The sequence below is a fragment of the Macaca nemestrina genome, chromosome 5 (genome assembly GCF_043159975.1).
Source record: "Macaca nemestrina isolate mMacNem1 chromosome 5, mMacNem.hap1, whole genome shotgun sequence".
Classification (NCBI taxonomy): Eukaryota; Metazoa; Chordata; class Mammalia; order Primates; family Cercopithecidae; genus Macaca; species Macaca nemestrina.
In genome coordinates this window covers 23,532,025-23,551,797 of record NC_092129.1, presented here as the reverse complement: position 1 = coordinate 23,551,797, position 19,773 = coordinate 23,532,025, and the positions used below count along the sequence as shown (strand labels likewise).

The 19,773-nt window shown below is 35.5% G+C and overlaps 1 protein-coding gene across 6 annotated transcripts in view; it reads left to right on the top strand.

The window, feature by feature from the left end:
* LOC105465509 (family with sequence similarity 184 member A) overlaps window positions 1-11,765 on the top strand; it is a 128,583-nt gene extending 116,818 nt beyond the window's left edge. For 2 of the 6 annotated variants that reach the window (XM_011713959.2, XM_011713960.3), the window contains 4 exons: window positions 4,671-4,788; window positions 6,783-6,887; window positions 9,569-9,771; window positions 11,341-11,765. In XM_011713959.2, the coding sequence (XP_011712261.2) occupies window positions 4,671-4,788; window positions 6,783-6,887; window positions 9,569-9,771; window positions 11,341-11,422 (508 nt within the window). In that variant the 3' untranslated portion in view covers window positions 11,423-11,765. Of the gene's footprint in view, window positions 1-4,670; window positions 4,789-6,782; window positions 6,888-9,100; window positions 9,772-10,661; window positions 10,757-11,340 lie in introns of those variants that run through there. The other 4 variants (XM_071096367.1, XM_071096368.1, XM_011713961.3 and 1 more) reach the window with 4 other exon arrangements.
* The last annotated feature ends 8,008 nt before the right edge of the window (window positions 11,766-19,773 follow it).

Here is a 19,773-nt window from a genome sequence, read left to right as displayed (position 1 = left end):
TCTAATAAAAATGTCCTGATTCTGGTTTCTTTTAGAAACAAATGAGAGAATGGGCTGTTTGATTTTTTTTATCTGAATGATTTACTCTGTAAGTAAAGAAAGTTTAAGCTAAATGAAAACATTCTTTACAACTTGAGGTAATGGCCGATTTTTTAATATGCAAAAAGATGGTTCTGAGATTATTATTGATTGTTTAGGTTTATTTCACAGAAGATGATTTCTTCTTGAGAGAAATGTTGAGTTTCTGTACTTAGATTTAAATAGGTCAGTAATCCCCAATTGAAAAGAAGCACTCCGTCATACCTGAATTACTAATTTTAAGTTTTGAGTCCTTTCATTTATAATACTCAATTAACTTTTGTTGTTGTTGTCCCTTGATTATTAATTTACCATTCAGATTATTTTTGTAAGCTTTGTGAGGTATAGAAGTAGTCTTGTCACAAATCAGAGTCTGCAGAATTTATGGGAAAAGAAGGGTTCAGCGTTACAATGCTTCAACTGGTATATTTCCTTTATTTAAGAGTTTAGAAAATGATGATATAATAGAGTTTTTTCATCTTTATAAAATTAAAGTCCTAGGATATATGTGTGCATAATATACTATTGTTTGGTTATGAAACGATAGTATACTATTTTTGGTTCTAAAATTCACTGATTTTATTTTTTATCCTTTTTTTTTTCTTAACCAGACTATAACTTGGAAACTTTGTATACAGCTTTTTAGGCATTTGTAATTTAGTCCTGTGTTGTTCATGAATCACAGACATTGACCTGTATATTGTCAGAGTCAAAGAAAGCAGGGCACGCATGCCTGGTGAGAATCCATCAGTGGCCCTAATTAGTAATTTTATATGTTCTACTTCTCCTTTCTCCTTTTTTTCCCCTTTCTCTTCTCTCTTCTATTACTTTTAATGGAAATCCATAAAATTTGAGTAAAAGGCTACACTTGTGTGGTACTCTCAAGGCGGCATTTCCCAGGCTTTCATCATTCATATACATCCCTGGGAACTGGGTCATTTCTGGCTACGTATATTATTTTGTTAATATTTTTAATTGACTTATTTTAACTTAAATATTTAACAGGAAAACTTGGTATCACTACAGTAGAACATTTATCACTACTGAAAATGTTATCCTGTATTCTAAACAGAAGCTAAGCTATAATTATATAAATGTAAATTTTGTGCAAATAAAACAATGTTATTAGATTCTAGCTAGCATTTACGCTGAAGGCCTGAGTGTTGTGAACTAGAGTAATGAACATAAGTTATGAAGGCCATTTAAGATACATAGACCCGGCTGGGCACAGTGGCTCATACCTGTAATCCCAGCACTTTTGGGGGGCTGAGGCGGGCAGATCATCTGAGATCAGGAGTTCGAGACCAGCCTGGCCAACATGATAAAACCTCGTCTCTACTAAAAATATGAAAATTAGCCGGGTGTGGTGGCAGACACTTGTAATCCCAGCTACTCGGGAGACTGAGGCAGGAGAATCACTCGGACCCGGGAGGTGGAGGTTGCAGTGAACTGAGATTGTGCCATTGCACTCCAGCCTGGGCGGCAGAGCAAAACTCCATCTCAGAAAAAAAAAAAAGTATATGTGTGTGTATATATATATGTGTATATATATGTATATGTATACACCCAAACAATTTTTTTTCTTGCGATTAGGAAGATTAAAGAAGAACAAACTTAAAAACAACTGTATATCCAGGAACAAAACCAAACACCGCATGTTCTCACTCATAAGTGGGAGTTGAACAATGAGAACCTATGGCACAGGGAGGGGAACATCACACATCGGGGCCTGTCGGGGGATGGGGGGCAGGGGGAGGGATAGCATTAGGAGAGATACCTAATGTAGATGATGGGTGCAGCAAACCACCATGGCACATGTATACCTATGTAATAAACCTGCATGTTCTGCACATGTATCCCAGAACTTAAAGTATAATTTAAAAAAAAAAAAAAAAACTATGTTACCAGTTGTTCACACCTGGACTAAATTTTAGAAGCAGTGCTGGTTACAAGGGTTGCTTGCGGCAACTGAAGAAAAGAAAAATATTGACTAGTCTTGGCTTGAAATGGATATTGGAATAGTACCAAGTTTTCTTTCTATAAGAATTTTGAAAGACTAGTAACTATTGAAATATATTTGCAAGTTAAATCTATATCATATTACTTGTTCTCTCCTTTAATGCTTTCCTGTTTGTGTTTACATGGGTTATGTTTTTTCTATGTGTAATCAATTATATTTTCCCATTTAATATCCAGATATTTTTCTTATTAAACATTTTTGGTGATGTAAAAATGTTGTATTAGTCCGTTCTCACGCTGCTAATAAAGGCATGCCCGAGACGAGGTAATTTATAAAGGAAAGAGGTTTAATCGACTCACAGTTCTTCATGGCTGGAGAGGCCTCAGGAAACTTACAGTCATGGTGGAAGGGGAAGTAAACACATCCTTCTTCACATGGTGACAGGAAGGAGAAGGGCCAAGCAAAGGTGGAAAAGATTTGCCCTTATAAAACCATCAGATCTTTTGAGAACTCACTATCATGAGAACAGCAGGGGATAACTGCCCCCATGATTCAGTTACCTCCCACCAGGTTTTTCCCATAACACATGGGGATTGTGAGGACAAAATTCAAGATGAGATTTGGGTGAGATACAGCCAAACTGTATCAGATATTTTATAGAGAAGATTAACTGATAGTAATTCTGTAGGCAAAGGATGTTTAAGCTAAGAACAAAACACTGCAATTTGGATTCAGGGGTAGACCTTTATTATGCAAAAAAAGTGGTTCAGAGATTTTAACTGATCACTTTAGATTCACTTTACCTTAACTTTTCAATTAACAAAAAGATAGAAATAATAGTTTTAAATAAGGCTTTAAATTTAGTTGCTTACCATTTATACCAAGTATTCTTGCTCAGCTGCGGGAAGCAGTTCATAAATCTTGTACTTTGCTTTTAATGATAAAAGAAAGTGCTCCAGTGACATCTTGTGGTTTCTCCAACATAAAACCCAAATTGCTATTTCTTTTACTAGATTAGTATTTCTTGACTTTCTTAAAATCTTTGCCCATAAAATACGTAAGAATTAACTCTGCCATATTGGGGAAAAATGCAAGGTCACTTTATGTGAGTAAACAAATCACATTATTTTTCACTTGGTCTTTATTGTCACAAAAGAACAAAAGTAAAGATAGTGGAACTTAACACATTGTACAGCAAAGTTGTGCAACCCACGGCCCGCAGGCCATATGCGGCCCAGGACAACTCTGAATGCGGCCCAACACAAATTTGTAAACTTTCTTAAAACAAGGTAAGATTTTTTTTTTTTTTTTGAGTTTTTTTTTTTTAAGCTCATCAGCTATCGTTAGTGTATTTTATGTGTGCCCGAAGACAATTCTTTAAATGTGGCCCAGGGAAACCAAAAGATTGGACGCCCCTGTTGTACAACTTACCTCACACTGATCTGACAAACTCCCAGCTGATCCTGAGACAATGACTTCCTCATTTCCTCATCACCTTCATACCTCCCAACACCCTAATTGAGAACTTTAGCCAGGGGACTGGATAGAGAGCCTAATACATTATCTCCAAATCTTTAGCTTGGGCTGAATTTGTGGAGGGATTTTATGGTACTCAAATACATTGAGATTCAGGTACCTCTCTAGGGTTTTGGGTGGGAATAGGAGTATATAACTGACTTCTGGAAGACCAGATCATCTACAAGTTACTCAGTATTCATGAGTGAATAATTTTTTCTAAGAATCTTTATTAACCATAATTCTATTGAATAATGTTATTGAAATTCTGTTTAAGTTCTATCCTTTATATCCTGAAAACAATAAGATTTTTTAATTGTTCTAATTATTTGCATTTTCTGAAATTGAAAGTGCTTTTTCTGAAACTAAGCCAGCAGTTTCCATTTGTATTCTCTTCAGTCTGCCCCATCCTATATTCTTAGACTCAGCAGGATATGTCACCTGCTTATAAAAAGTGGCCTCTATTTTAGTGATCAGGGCATTCAGGCCTGTTACCACCTCATATCATTCAGTACAGAATAGGCTTAGAAGGGCACATAATTTTTCTCTTACCTGATGAACCTTTTTTTTCAGTTTGTATGTACTGGCTGATAATATAGAATTTTAAACCTTATTTTCTGTAAACCAGGAAAAACTGCTGTCATACATGTGTGTCCTTTTTCTTTCATCTGTATTTGTTTCTCGTCCTTTTTATATGTTACCAAGTCTTGTGTTATCACACAGTATTATATTGTGATAAGCAGTTGTAATAGTAAGCCTGCCTTTCTAGTATCAAACCTGTATTTGTCAGGTTAGTATCATTCAACATATAATTTCTTCTGCAGAGCTTATCTCCAACTACTCCTCACCTCTTCTCCAAATACTCTGGAATGACCTAAAATGAGTGACTTCTTCAGAAAATAACCTGCAAAGCCTTTCATAGTACCATCTACCCTTTAAAGCCTTTAGTGTAACTACTGCTCTTGAAGCAGTCATGTCATTATGCTTAAAAGTTTTAAGGAAAAAAGAAGTTGTTGGATTTTTGTGTGTGTTCAACTAGACTAATTTTTTTAATGTGGGTATTACAGAAGAATGTATCTGAGTGATATCAATGAGCTAAAGTCTTTCTTGTTTTCAGATTAGAAGAAATGGAAGAAAAATATCTAATGAGAGAATCAAAACCAGAAGATATACAGATGATTACAGAATTAAAAGCTATGCTTACTGAAAGAGACCAGATCATAAAGAAACTAATTGTAAGATGTTTTGGTTTTAGTCTAACCATGTTAGTAATCAATAGATATTGATTGGGAAAATATGGGACAGTCTTTTTAAGTAATGCTAACTGAAAATAGAAAACACAGAACGTGTGCATTGTGATTGAAAGTTTATTGAAATGTTTATGAATAAATATGAAGTAATTTTTAAAATTTAAATTTGGCATTAGGGGAAGGGAATTGTACGTCTTTCATATTTTTAAAAAGAAAGTCTTTTTGATACCTATTGAATGTTTAATAATATGTCACTGCCAGTATACAATTAATATACCATTGAAGTGTGTATATGTATGTGTGTCACACATGTAGAATTAGGATTGGCTAGCGAAGAAAAGCCAGCACATTCATGCATTAGCCTGTATTGTACACTAACGAGTTGAGCATATTGATTTCCTAAAATGTGTCCTAGCAAACACTAATCCAGAATTTTTACTCTATAGAAAAAGTGTTCCATAGTCTAGCCTCAGAAAAGTTGCATGCTTTCTCCTGGAAGGTCAGTAACGCTGAGGTTCTCTCTTGGAAAGTCAGTAACACTGGGTTCTTAATGACTCTGAAGTTTATTAGCTAAAAAAATACAGATTTAACAATGAATATACTCTTTAACGGTTCATATCTTCAGCAGACGACTTTGGACCGTAGCATGCAAAAAGAGCATAAGAGCAACATGTATTTCTGAAGTCCTTTTTCCTCAATGCATCTCTGTTTGCATTTAAGAGAGGCAGCCTGTTGGCTGAGACTAGAGGTTCCTGCTGAAAGCAATAGGTAGTACATTGGGGATCACAGGTAGAATCCAGGAGCAGGCTTTGGAGAGATGAGCGTGTGCTGCTTCAATCCACCAACCACCCAATTTTCTACATATTGTGAACATGAGCACAGGCCTTATAGATTGCTCCATCTGATAGCAGCAGACTCATGGCACATTATATTTCACACATGAAATCAGCAAGCATAGTAAATGTATTGAAACTGTGTTCCATATAAATAGCTATTAATTCCCAGTTCTTACTGAGGAGATGTTATCATTATATTTTATCCTCACAGCAAATACAGTAAAGCAACTTTCCAAAGCAACACAGCTCACCAGGGAAGAGCCAGGATTGTAGCCAAGGGTTGTTCCATACTCCTTCCACAACAGCGTGATTCCATGGACTGTGAGGCACATAGGTCGAGACAGTGGTGACTAAGAGAGGCATAAAGAATTCTACTAGATTTCACTAGAATCTAGTTTTGCTAGAGCACAGCCCTGCATTCTCCCACACACTGTTGTGTTTACTTATGGCCTTCCCACATTCTGCTTACTTAATTAGCATATCGTGTTGGTGAAGCCAGAGGTAAAGGTTTTCTCTCTATATGGGCCTTCACTTTTTCCCTGTTCTTTGATTACCATTGCTATCATAGATTAATATCTCAGATTAGATGCAATTGAATCTATTTATAGTACTGAAGAATAATGAGGCCAGATATGATGGCTCATGCTTATAATCCCAGCACTAGGAGTTTGAGTCCAACCTGGGTGATGTACTGAGACCCTACCTCTACACACACCAAAAAAAAAAAATTGCTGGGTATGGTGAAAAACGCCTATAAAAAGAAATAGAAATAAAGATTAATGATATACTGTCATCCTTATCTGTGGAAATAATTCAGTCATGCCCAGAGCCCCATTAATGTGAGTTAAATCTGCCCAAACTGCATAGCCCTGTGAAACAGAGTTGGGACCAAATAAAACATTTAGGTCCACTCTTGAAGGAAAAGGGTCAAGTGCTTGGGTATAGGGTTTAAAAGGTGTTGAAAACTTATCCCCCAACATTCCTTAAGACAGCAGCAATCAGGTCTAGAACTCTTTAAACAAAGTACATAAATCTTCATTCAGGTTTTATATTAAATTTTAAATGAAATGGCATTTATACATTTATGTTTTTAAAATATTCCATAGAAAATATTTAGAAGATGTTTATAATTCTTTTGCATAGGAGGATAATAAGTTTTATCAGCTGGAATTAGTCAATCGAGAAACTAACTTCAACAAAGTGTTTAACTCAAGTCCTACTGTTGGTGTTATTAATCCATTGGCTAAGGTATGTGCCGTAAACACTGTAGAATAGGAATGTGGTTTAAAAGTTGGTTAAAAATATGGTGAAAATATTTGGAGCAGCATAGTTAGATAAAGCTCCCAAAAAATGTTTTCTTCTATTTAATAATCTAGCCCTAAAACTTATGAATTATTTGTATGTTCATTTTCAGAATGAAACTCTGAATAATGCTCATATTCCTTTAAATATATTTTACCAATATTATAAAACTTGGTTCTACCTTTTTTTCATATTTCTAAAGAAACCTAACCTTCTGACTCTTCTTAAGAGTATTTCTTGTCATTTTCTTATTGCTCACAATCTTCTGCTTGTGGTCCAGAAAGAGACTCCAGCCCTGGATACCCAACAGCTGTTGCTGGTTTAAGGCCTAACATCTTAATGGACCTTGGGTTGGATATGTATTTTGTTGCCTAACAATCATCAGAGAACGGCTTTACTTCTCTCAGCCTTCTGACTGTTCTTTTTGGTTTGGTTTGTTTTTTTGTTTTTGTTTTGGAGATGGTGTCTCACTATGTTGCTCAGGCTAGTCTCAAACTCTTGGGCTCAAGCGATCCTCCTGCTTCCAGCTCCCGAGTGGATGAGATTACAGGTGTATGCCACTTTGCCCGGCTTTCTGACTGTTCTTAACAATTAAAATTGAATATGACTTATTTTGATACTTGTTACTCTCTTGGGACAAATAGAAGAGCCTTGAAATAGACATGACCAAGTCTTATAAATCTTTGTACCCCAGCTTCCCATGGCTCCAATCATGTTTTGGGTATAGTCGGTATTCAGTAAATATTTGTTCAGTTGCAAAATTTCATCACATTCCCTATAAGCCACCACAAATTATTCTATGAATAAAGCAAGTAATAAAGAATAAATGATTATATATATACATATATATATTGGCTTCATAGGAATTATGAATCTTATGGCAGAAATCAATAGCAGAATAAACAAAAGTGATAGTTCCAAAGCTGTTTTTCAAATTCAGATTTTATTAAGTTTCACGTCATGCCTAATTTTTATTAGGCCTTTACCCAGAAATTTTCCTTTCCTTTCACAGCTCATAAAACTTCTCTGTTAAGAACACGGAATCTATCCTTCCTTTACAAGTTAAAGTGTTCCAAACTTTAAACGTGAATGTTTTCTAAAATAGAATGACTGGAGAGGCATGTAGCTGTATCTCAGAGTCTGAAATATTGCCTGGCAGATAGAAAGCTCTGAGTGAATAATTGGTGAATGAATAATTATAATTAGTTTTAGTTTTTAAATTCATAATTTAGGGTTAAATAATATTTTAATTATAAAGCAAGATTATGAGGTTTGTGGAAAAAGATATACTAAAAATACTCCTTTTATTTATTTTATTGGAATTAAATTTTTTAGCTGCAAAATGATTACTGTAGAACTTTACCAGTGTTCTTTTGATTTCTTAAAATAGAAACCTTAAGTAGGTTTAATTATGCCCTCTGGTGACTAGAATAAGAAAATGCAAAAGATACATCTTTGTAAGAACTTTCAAACTACTTTTGACTCCTAATAGTGACTTTAGTTTTCACAAATAGTTCTGAAGAAGCTATTATTATTATTTTCTTTTTCTGGTTATGCTAAAATAAGATTTTTGTCAGAGACTCTACAAGTCACAGAATGTGACAGAAGAAAATGTTTAGACAATAAGATAAATATAAATAAAAGTTCCGTCTTGTATATTAATTGCATTTTTCCCAAACTCGAGTTGTTTTCCAAAAAAGCTTACAAATTTAATTAGTATACATCTAATTAGTAAAAGATGAGAATATTCTAAATATCTAACAACACGTTAATTTTTACTTCTCATAGCAAGATGACGATCATTGATTCTAGAGATGTGAATAAAATACTTTGAGACTAAAGTTCGTGAATTGTAAGCTGATAGATTTTGATAATCTACAGTGGAATTTGTCTTTTTATCTGTTAATTTTAAAGTCACATTTAAATATCAGCTGATTACTATTGTTTTGTAACCTTTAAATTTTAAAAAATATGAGCCAATTAATATGGAAATTAGACTTAATTATGAAAATAAAACTTTCCCTCTTCAGAAAGATAGATGTCACAGTGAATTTAAAACTAGATTATTTCTCTAAGTCAGCTTTAGGTCTTTAGTAGAAATGTGCAATTTGTTTCAAACTACATTGCCAAGCATTTTCTCATTCCTTTTTTTTTTCCAGGCAAGAACTGCCTCCCTTTGACAGATGGCTAAATTTCATGGACCTCTCTTTTAAAATTATGCTTAACTTTTACCCCTTCTCCTAATTTTAGCCTAAATCCATTTAACCTTCTATCTGCAAGACTTGCTTTCTCCCCCAACCCTTTTCCCCTTTTCTTCCCAAAAGGGTATTCTTTACCCCTTGGCACTCTTTTTACCTTCTCTCCCATTCCTCGTGAATGACTCCTGAATGTTTCTTCCTCAGTCTTTCTGTCCTGGTAGCATGTCTGTCTCTGAGGATTCCATGTAGATAAAAAATTACCTCCAAGGATTCCCAGACCACAGTTTGGGTAACACTGGTTAATTAACATCTTAATTTAACATAAAGCTTCCAAAATTTTCCTATGCCAAATTTCTATCTTCTACCATTCCTATTTTCTCATTTGTCCTCATGCAGGGACTATCCTCACATGTATTATTTTTAATGCAGCAAAAGAAGAAGAATGATAAATCACCAACAAACAGGTTTGTGAGTGTTCCCAATCTAAGTGCTCTGGAATCTGGTGGAGTGGGCAATGGACATCCTAACCGCCTGGATCCCATTCCTAATTCTCCAGTCCACGATATTGAGTTCAGCAGCAGCAAACCACTTCCACAGCCAGTGCCACCTAAAGGGCCCAAGACATTTTTGAGGTGAGACCCGTCTCACCAATGTTTTTTTCTTTTCTTTTTTAACTTGAGAAATTTACCTTCTTACATTGCAGAAATCACTACTTTAAGAACAACCTACGAAAACTTACTATGAAATATTTTCTTCAAAGTATATTTATCACCTCTCTAGAGAACTTCCTTTTGACTGTGTTAAAATTTTTTTTCTAATTTCTGGTCATCAGTCAATTTTCTAAGTACTTGAAGAGGTGTTAATGTGATTTATATGGTTAGAATTTTAATATTATGCACGATTACTTTATTTTTAGTGTTGTCACCAATTTTTAAATTAACAATTCATCCTTATTGTAGAACTTTAAAATAATTTTTTGTTTACTAAGTGCTTTTTATTTTTTATATATGTTTATTTTTTCTCTTGTTTGCCAGGATTATTTATAAATACATATATATGCTTATTGTCAAAATAAAAACATACACAAACTCTGGGAACTTAAATATACTTATGCAAAAACTAAATTTAGAAAAAATAAATAATTTTTAAAATTTCCATTCCATTTTAAGTTACCTTGCAGTTGTTGATTAAATGTATTAGCAAATTTTGAATGAAATGCAAATTTCATTAGAAATTTAGCCATTAGATAAAGTCAGAAAGTACTGTTGTTTTATGCTCATCTTACTATTACTGATTTTTTGCTGCTTTACTTTTTTTTCTTATTCTTACTAAATCTTAGCAGTGTCACTAGTAATAGTCTTACAAGTAGGCAGGTTTTTTTAGGCTAAGTGATTAATGACATAGTTAATGATTAACAAAAAAAAAAATAGCAAGAATGAAAATTAGTCAAATACACCTCTGAATTTGTCTCCTGCTAAATATTTTGTGTTGCTTATTTTCCCTTGTGCATGGGTATGTTCAGGTATCAATAAGATGCATGTGCATGAGCTCAAGGAACATGACTACTGGAGTTTCCATTACACGTTGTTGCGTGCCTTGTAATTTTCCCCAAAGACGGTAGGGATTCTTTTGTTTTCTTAAGTAGCCCAAAGAATCTTTAGTTAGAATTAAGATAAGTACAAACGATATAACATCAATGATGGGGGGAAATTATATTTTTAATGTACTCCCTTTCCTAGAGTATTTGCATAGGGAATTATGAAATGAAAATTTAATAGAAAATGCACATAGAAAAAAAAATACTAGTTACTTTAGTTATATTTAAGGACACATCTGTAAAATCAACTAAAAGAGAAAAGGTGCTGAAAGAGAGAATCATTATTTTATTCTCTCTTATTTCCCACAATTCTTACTGAATTTTTTATTCAAAGAAGGTGACATTTTTGCAGTTGTTTTTTGTTTTTTTGATTGTTGTGATGTGGCTCCTCCTGAACTGACTTCATTTGAGCTGCTGATGCACTCTTATGCTCTCATGGAGTGGAGAATAATTCTAGTGTAGAGGGAGTAGCAAATCTTTAAAACACGACTTACAACATGGGGAACCCATTGTGGTAATCTATGCTGATGTTTTATGTGCTTTTGCCTTCATTTTGCAAAATGACTTAATGCTGGGTTACATGTCTCTCTTTTTATGAATTCAGTCCTGCTCAGAGTGAAGCTTCTCCAGTGGCTTCTCCAGATCCCCAGCGCCAGGAGTGGTTTGCCCGGTACTTCACATTCTGAAAGAATTGTGTTGACACAGCTCTGTATGGACTGTTACTGAGAGCATGACTTTATACAGATTGATATGTAAATAGGCTTTCCTATGTCAAACACTGTGAATGAGAAAGTCTTTGTCTCTCCAATTTGAAAATGCACTGTATTTCCTGTGATATTTATTGGAATCATTCTATAAGGTACTATATGGTGTGTGTAATTATAACTGTTATTTTTATTTGAGATGGAAGAGGCTTTAACCTTTGTAATTACTGCATAATAAATTTTGTTAGAACAAAAAATAATGCTTTTTATTTTTTTCTAAGTTTGCTTTAATTTTTAAATATTTTTTAATTCCAGGTAAGACTTGTCAACAAATTTTACTGCATTATAATCATGTCATATCAAATTATTCGACTTCAGTAATAATAACAAAATCAGGATAGGGAAATAGAAACCCTTGTTCCATTACAATGTGTAATTTTAACTAAATTGTTATCTAAATTTACAAAGCTAGAATGAAAGTGCTCGTGTAAATTGTGGACTTTCAAGTATATGAAATACTGTTGACTTTTAGGTGTTCGTTGTGGTTTTTTTTTCAGTTTTGATAGTTGAGATCTAGAACTGCAGTACAGTTAGTATCTATAATTAATACTATGTTTTATGGCCAAAAGTCACTGGGTAAGGAATAAATAGTCAATTTGATTTTAATTTGTCTTAAAAGCCAGTTTGATAGTTTTCTAAATTGGCATAATTAATAGGGAGTGAGACATAAGGATCTGGAGCTCAGGAATAGAAAGACTGAGCTATAGATGTTTTGGAACATGGCATGTATGAGATAGAGAAAGCCACAGGTGTGGATGAGAACAACAAGGAAGGGGGTTGAGGATAGAACTTTGGGAGAAACCAACATGTCAGGAACAGACAGGGTTTGAATGAGAATGAGAAGTAGAGTTACAGATCCAAAAAAGCATAGTGTCCTGGAAGAAGAAAGTTTCAGAGAGACCCAGCAGCCAGCCAACAATGTTAAATGCTATAGGTATCAGGAAAGGGAAAAAATGAAAAGTGTCCATTGGCTTTGACAACTACAAGATGGTCTTAGCAAAAGCAGATTCAGAGTAACAGTGGCAACAAAAGCCAGATTCTAGGAAAAAGGGGAATGGAAGTCAAGGAAGTTGAGACAGTGAGTAAAAACCTCTCTGAAAAAAACTTAGTAATACATGGAAGAGGAAAGAGAAAGTAAAGTCACAGACTGGGAAGGGTCAAGATGGGCTTTGTTTGTATCTTTAGGAGACTTTATCACGCTTTCATGCTGGAGGAGAGAGAGGGAAATTAAAAGGACAGGAGGAGAAGGGGACCAACCTCCCATGGAGTACCTGAATCTTCTTCATAACATCCCTGACTGAGTTTTTATACTTCTAGCGACAGGAAACTCCTTTCTCTGAGGGTAGCCTGGTGCTGCCACCACATGCCTTAACCTCTGTGACTCAGTCTCCTGGGCTATATAATAAATATTATCTTCCACCCTACCTTCCTAGAAGATAATATGAGATAGCTTATTAAAAGTCTTAGGAAAGGTATAAATTGCTACAGATGAGAAAATAGTTGTCTTAAAAAGTAGAAGAGCAAATGTATTAGAAAACTGTAAAAGGATTGTCAGGCATAATTGAGATCACAGACTATATATTTATATTGAAATCCATCAGCATGATTGTGGGTTTTGCCCATCTTCAGCTACTAGCAGCAAGTTTCTAGGAAGGGATATTTGGACTTAACCAGGATTAGGATAGTGTTGGATAAGTATAAAGGAGAGAGGTAAAAGGAGCCAGAGTTTTTGCAGAAAAGTGATAATGTAAATATCATTATAACAGCCTAACTACTTTTATGCTAGGATTTTAGAAGTAAAAGCACAGTGAACAGATACTATTAATTGCATTACCTTAGATGTCAAATTGATTTTTACATATAGGTCAAGATGCTTAGTTCTTATTCTATTACTCCTTCATAACCAATTATATGTAGGTATTAAATTTCACTAATGCTGTATCTTAAAATATTTACCTTTTCATCATCATAAAACATTGAGTTTCTAATTCGTGGCTTTTCTCCAAACACTACGATTTTAAATCTGGAGTGAAGAGATAGGTCCTAAGAGGTGAACAGTAAGGAATATTTTCTTTGTATACACAGTACTGTGTACCGCAGCTCAAGCAGAAAGAGGGCATCTTGATGAGCTAAACCACAATTGTTTTGCTGTGTCTCATGTTGTAGAGAGTGTTAATGTGGATTAGAGGATGGGAAAGGAAAAATGTTAAATACAACATAGTTGGAAATGCTTTATTCATGTCCACAGGAACCATATACAAAAGTTTGTCAAAAAGCAATACAAATTAAATATTCGGAAATATATCACAATCGGATTTCTTAGTTAAGTATTCAGATTCCAAAACTGTGTTAATGATAAAAGCATATGAAAACATTTGCGAGCAATGTCTTGCTTTGGGTTCGGCTAAAAATTAGCTGTAGGCAATCTCTTATTTATTTTCATAAACAAAGAACATATTCTGTCTTTCTAACAAATAACATCAACATGATTTGAAATAGAGATAATTCTTCGAAAATAATAAGATGCCTAATTTTTCCTTTTTTTTTTTTTTTTTTAAATTTTTGAGGCAGGGTTTCACTCTCGCCCAGGCTGAAGTGCAGTGGCATGATTACAGCTCACTTGCAGCCTTAACCTCCTGGGCTCAAATAATCCTCCCACCTCAGGGCCCTGAGTAGCTCGAACTAGAGGCGTACACCACCACACCCAGCTAATTTTTGTATTTTTGTAGAAGTGAGGTTCTGCCACATTGCCCAGGTTGGTCTCGAACTCCTGAGCTCAAGCAATACTCCTTGGCCTCCCAATGTACTGGGATTACAGGCATATGCTACTGCATTTTCCTTTCATTTTACCACGAATAGTCTAACATTGTCACATGATATCATTGCGATACTGGATTAAACCATATTTTGGTTTGGAAGGTTACTACATATTAACCACCTCTGGTAATCCCAGGAATATTATCTCTGTAATTTTCTGAAGGTAGCAATATTTAATTTTAACAATATTCTGATTTGCTTTTATTAGCAGTCAAAACCTGTTTGAAATAGACTAAAGAGCACAGAAATAAACCCTTGCATATGGCCAGATGACTTTCAAAAAGAGTGATAGGACCATCCAATTGGGAAAAAGCAGTCTTTTCAACAAATGGTGCTGGAAAAAATGATATTCACATGCAAAAGAACGAAGTTGGACGCTCACCTTATAACACTATGCACAAAAATTCAAACTGGAACAAAGACTTGAACATAAAAGCTAGAACTATAAAACTTTTAGAAGTAAACATTGGATGACATTGGATTTGGTAATGATTTTTTAGATCTGATACCAAAAGCAAGGCAACAAGCAAAAATAATTGGACTTCATAAAAATTTAAAATTTCTGTGCATCAAAGGACACTATCAACAGAGTGAAAAGACACCCTTAAAGTGGGAGAAAATATTTGCCAAGCATATAACTGATAGGGGATTAATATCCAGGATACATAAAGAATTCCTGCCTGGGTGTGGCAGCTCACACCTGTAACCCTAACACTTTGGGAGGCTGAGGCCAGAGTATTGCTTGCGGACAGGAGTTAGAGACCAGCCTGGGCAACATGGCAAGACCCCGTCTCTACAAATTTGTTTTGTAAGTAGCTGGACGTGATGGTACACACTTGTCTCAACTACTAGGGAGGCAGAGGCAGGAGAATAACTTGAGCCCAGGTGTCTGAGGCTGCAGCAAGCTATGATCATGTCACTGCACTCCAGCCTGGGTGACAGTGAGACCCTGTCTCTTAAAAAAAAAAACAAAAAACCATTTCTAAAACTCAACAACAAAATTCAAAATTGGGCAAAAGAATAGATATTTCTCCAAAGAAGATACACAAATGGCCAATAAGCTAGTTACGATGAAAATGTAAGTCAAAATCACCATTAGACAAGATGCTTCTTAGGAGGGCTTTCATAAAAAATAAGACAAAAACAGAAAATAACAAATGTTGCTAAGGATGTGGAGAAACTGGAGCCCTTGTGGGAATGTCAAATGGCAAAACTACTGTAGAAAACAGGGAGTTCTTCCAAAAATTAAGTAGAATCACCATATGATCCAGCAATTCTACTTCTAGGTATATACCCAAAAGCAGGGACACAGATACTTGTACACTAATCGTGCTTGCATCATTATTCACAAGAGACTAGAGGTGAAAACAACCCAAATGGCCATCAGCAGATGAATGGAAAAATAGAATATGGTATAAACATACTTTGGAACATTATTCAGCCTTAAAAAGAAATAAAATTCTGATATATCTTACAACATGAATGAACCTTGAAAACGTTATGCTAAGTAAAATAAGCCAGACAAAAGACCACATGCTGTACGATTCCATTTACCTGAATAGGCAAATTCATAAAGATGGAAACAAAAATAGATGTTACCAAGGGTAGAGTTGGGAGGACAGGGGAGTTTTTTAATGGATACAGCGTTTCTGTTTGGAATGATTTTTGTGGCGTTCTGGAGATGGACAGTGGTAGTGTTGCACAACATTATCAATGAACTTAATGCCACTGAATTGGATACTTAAATATGATTGAAATGGCAATTTAAAGTTATGTGTATTTTACCACAATTTAAGAGGGCTAAGTAATGGGGTATTATCTCAGTGACTCTGCATTGGATTCTGAATAAACACAATAATTAAGTTATATTATAAATTGCTATATTTGCCAGTTAAGGTGAAATCGCTCCTGTTTAAGATTCATTGCGTTTGCTTTTTTCTCCATGCCATTTTCTGTATGAATGTTCTGCTATTTGGTACCTCAGCATATGTTTAAGTAGCAGTATCTGAACAGAAGGTGCTTGGAATACACAGAGAACGATAACCTAAGATTACCTCGGATGCCTGGGGAGTGTCATGTACAGACCAACTTATGGGTTCTATCTTTAGTATTACCAAGGCATTTATTTTTATTTATTTATTATTTTTTAGAGATGGGTTCTTGGCTGTGTTGCACAGGCTGGTCTCGAACTCCTGGGCTCATGTGATCCTCCTGCCTCAGCCTCCCAAGTAGTTGGGATTACAGGCACATAGCACTGTGCCTGACTCCAAGGCATTCACACTTCTTATCTCTCAGTTTTTGGGGCTCCGTGAAGGCTTTTTTCATGGCTTCACAGTGAATTACACATTCCTTCCTAGGTGCATCCATAGCACTTACTTAGTAGCTATTCGTTATTCAACATATTTATTGGGTGACAGGTATTACTTAATGTGGTTGGGATAGGTTGAACAAAACACATGTATCCCTGTCCTCATGGAACTCAGACTGGATGCAGCCACCATGCCCAGGCTACAATGCCTGATTCCTACTGGGTTATTAGATTAATTGAATGAAACAGGTATGTTATCTTGAACAGAAAAACTGATGCCATGTGTATGTGTCCACACACATGCTTGTGTATGTGATTGTAGATAGATAAATTCCTTTAAATTGTAAGTTTATTACCATTTTATATTTAATGTATCTGTATATACACGTGAAAAATTCATACACTGCTTCAATCAAAAAGGTTTACAAGTGACTACACAGAAGACACTAAAAGTGTATATTCTTTATTTAAACTACTAATAGTTGTGGAAAATCAGGACTAATTGAAAGGAGAATACAGATGTGTAATTGAAGGCCAACATAACCAGGCTTCAACTTCAGTGTTTTCTCCATGCACCTTTGAGCTAGGCTGATGCTCAAAGGCTAGCTGATGACCCTTATCAGAAAAGAGGAAGGATTTTCAGGAGAAAAAGCTTTCCTGGCCTTGAGTTCTAAAAGGAATTCCTCATTTAGGACTTTTTAATAGAAGACATTTAGATGATGTCATGATTGATATTCTCAATTATTTTTACAACAAAAGCTGCGGTAAGTTTCACAAAACTGTTTCTTGAAGTAACTTTTGATAAAAAGGGAAATTACAGCATTTAAGAATAATTCAATGTAAGAGTCTGCAAAATGTGCCAGACTAGTAAGTAGTAGCTGTCTAGTGGCCTAATCTGATGCAAGGATAAAATTGAGAATAAAGGAATGAAAAGCCCATTGGACAACCTTCCTTAAATGTCACTTCTCTCAGGCTTTTGGCTAACAGTAAAAGGTTGCAATCTGGCAAGTTAATAATAATACCTGTAATGCTGCTATTTTATATTTCTGGTGATAGAACCATATGGAAATAGTAGACGACATCAAATTATGAAATCAGAGATAAGCTATGTTATTGCCATCTTCTCTGACCATTCCATTTCAAGCAAAATGAAAGTTTTCCTCAGAAGGCTGCTTCTATAGTAACTGAATATATTTTCGTTCTATAGAGCCCTCTTTGCTGTATTTCCAGAGTTCCACATCATAAATCATAGCTGAAATAACTTTGGCTGGAACATTTTTAAAGCAGCTGTTGATAGCATCTACCATGGCCAAAGAAGAGCCTAGTTATGTACCCTGAAGCATCATTGTAGAGCTGCATGACTTACCGGTGTAAGATTTAGTTGCAAGATGTCCTTCCAGAAAACTCAAATTCAGCGGCTGGGTGGCAATCTTATAAACCAATTCTAGATTGTGAAAACGTCACTGATTTTATTTTCATTTAGTAGCTTTATTGAATAACTCTTATGTACCAGTTACTACTGAAAATACATTTGTAATTTATGTCAAGCCACTTTTTTCTACTAATAATTTAAAAATAGGACCACAGGCCGGGCGCGGTGGCTCAAGCCTGTAATCCCAGCACTTTGGGAGGCCGAGACGGGCGGATCACGAGGTCAGGAGATCGAGACCATCCTGGCTAATATGGTGAAACCCCGTCTCTACTAAAAATACAAAAAACTAGCCGGGCGAGGTGGTGGGCGCCCGTAGTCCCAGCTACTCGGGAGGCTGAGGCAGGAGAATGGCGGTAAACCCGGGAGGCGGAGCTTGCAGCGAGCTGAGATCCGGCCACTGCACTCCAGCCTGGGCGACAAAGCGAGACTCCGTCTCAAAAAAAAAAAAAAAATAGGACCACAAACTGTGCTCTAAAGAATGTTATCCACAGGAACAGAAAACCAAACACCGCATGTTCTCATTTATAATTGGGAGCTGAACAATGAGAACACATGGGCACATGCTGGGGAACAACACACACTGAGGCCTGTCGGGGGTGGGGGACGTGAGGGACAGCATCAGGAAGAATAGCTAATGGATACTGGGCTTAATACCTAGGTGATGGGATGATCTATGTAGCAAACCGCCATGGCACAGGTTTACCTATGTAACAAACCTGCACATGTACCCCTGAACTTAAAAGTTGAAGGAAAAAAGTCATTCAGATGGCACTCTTTTATGTAAGGTTTCTTTTGCTTAGTATATGCATTCGAGATTCATCCAAATTGTTGCATGTATCAGTAGTTGGTTCCTCTTTCTTGCTGAGTAGTGGTTCGTTACAGATATGCCATGATTTGTATATCCGTTTCCTTGTTGATAGACATTTGGTTTGTCTCTAGTTTTTGATTCTTATGAATAAAGCTATGAACATTCATGTAAAAAAAAAGAATGTTGTCAGCAAATAGAGGAAATTCATCCTTCTATTGGCTACGACAGCTAGGCACGCATCAGGTCTCATATGCATCCACAAAGATCAGTCCACAAAGATCAGTCTAGCAATCAGAACCCAATTTAAAGTGTTCTAGTAATTTAAAATGTTTATAATGTACTCAATTTTAGATGTTTAATAAAATGAGTTATGCAACGAGTTCCAGGTCCCACTATTGAGTGGGTGGGTGGGTAGGTGTGTAGGCTTCACAAAATTACACATTTGGGGCACCTGAGAATTAATAGCGATTTTGTGCCCAGCCAGAATTAACGTAAGCAAATAAGTGAAATATCTCTATAATGAAAGCCATAAAACATTGGTGAAAGAAATTGAAGAGGACACACGCACACAAAAGGAAAGATACTCCATTTTCATGGATGGGAAGACTAAATATTGCTAAAATATTCATACTACCCAAAGCAACTTATGGATTCAGTGCAATTCCAATCAAAATACCTAAGACATTCTTCACAGAAATAGGAAAAGAAATCTTAAAATGTGTATGAAGTCACAAAGGACCCAGAATAGCCAAAGTTATCCTGAGCAAAAAGAACATAACTGGAGGAATCACATTACCTGACTTCAAATCATGCTACAGATCTATAAGTAACCAAAACAGCATGGTACTGGCATAAAAACAGACACATAGACCAAGAGAACAGAATAGAGAATGCAGAAACAAACCCAT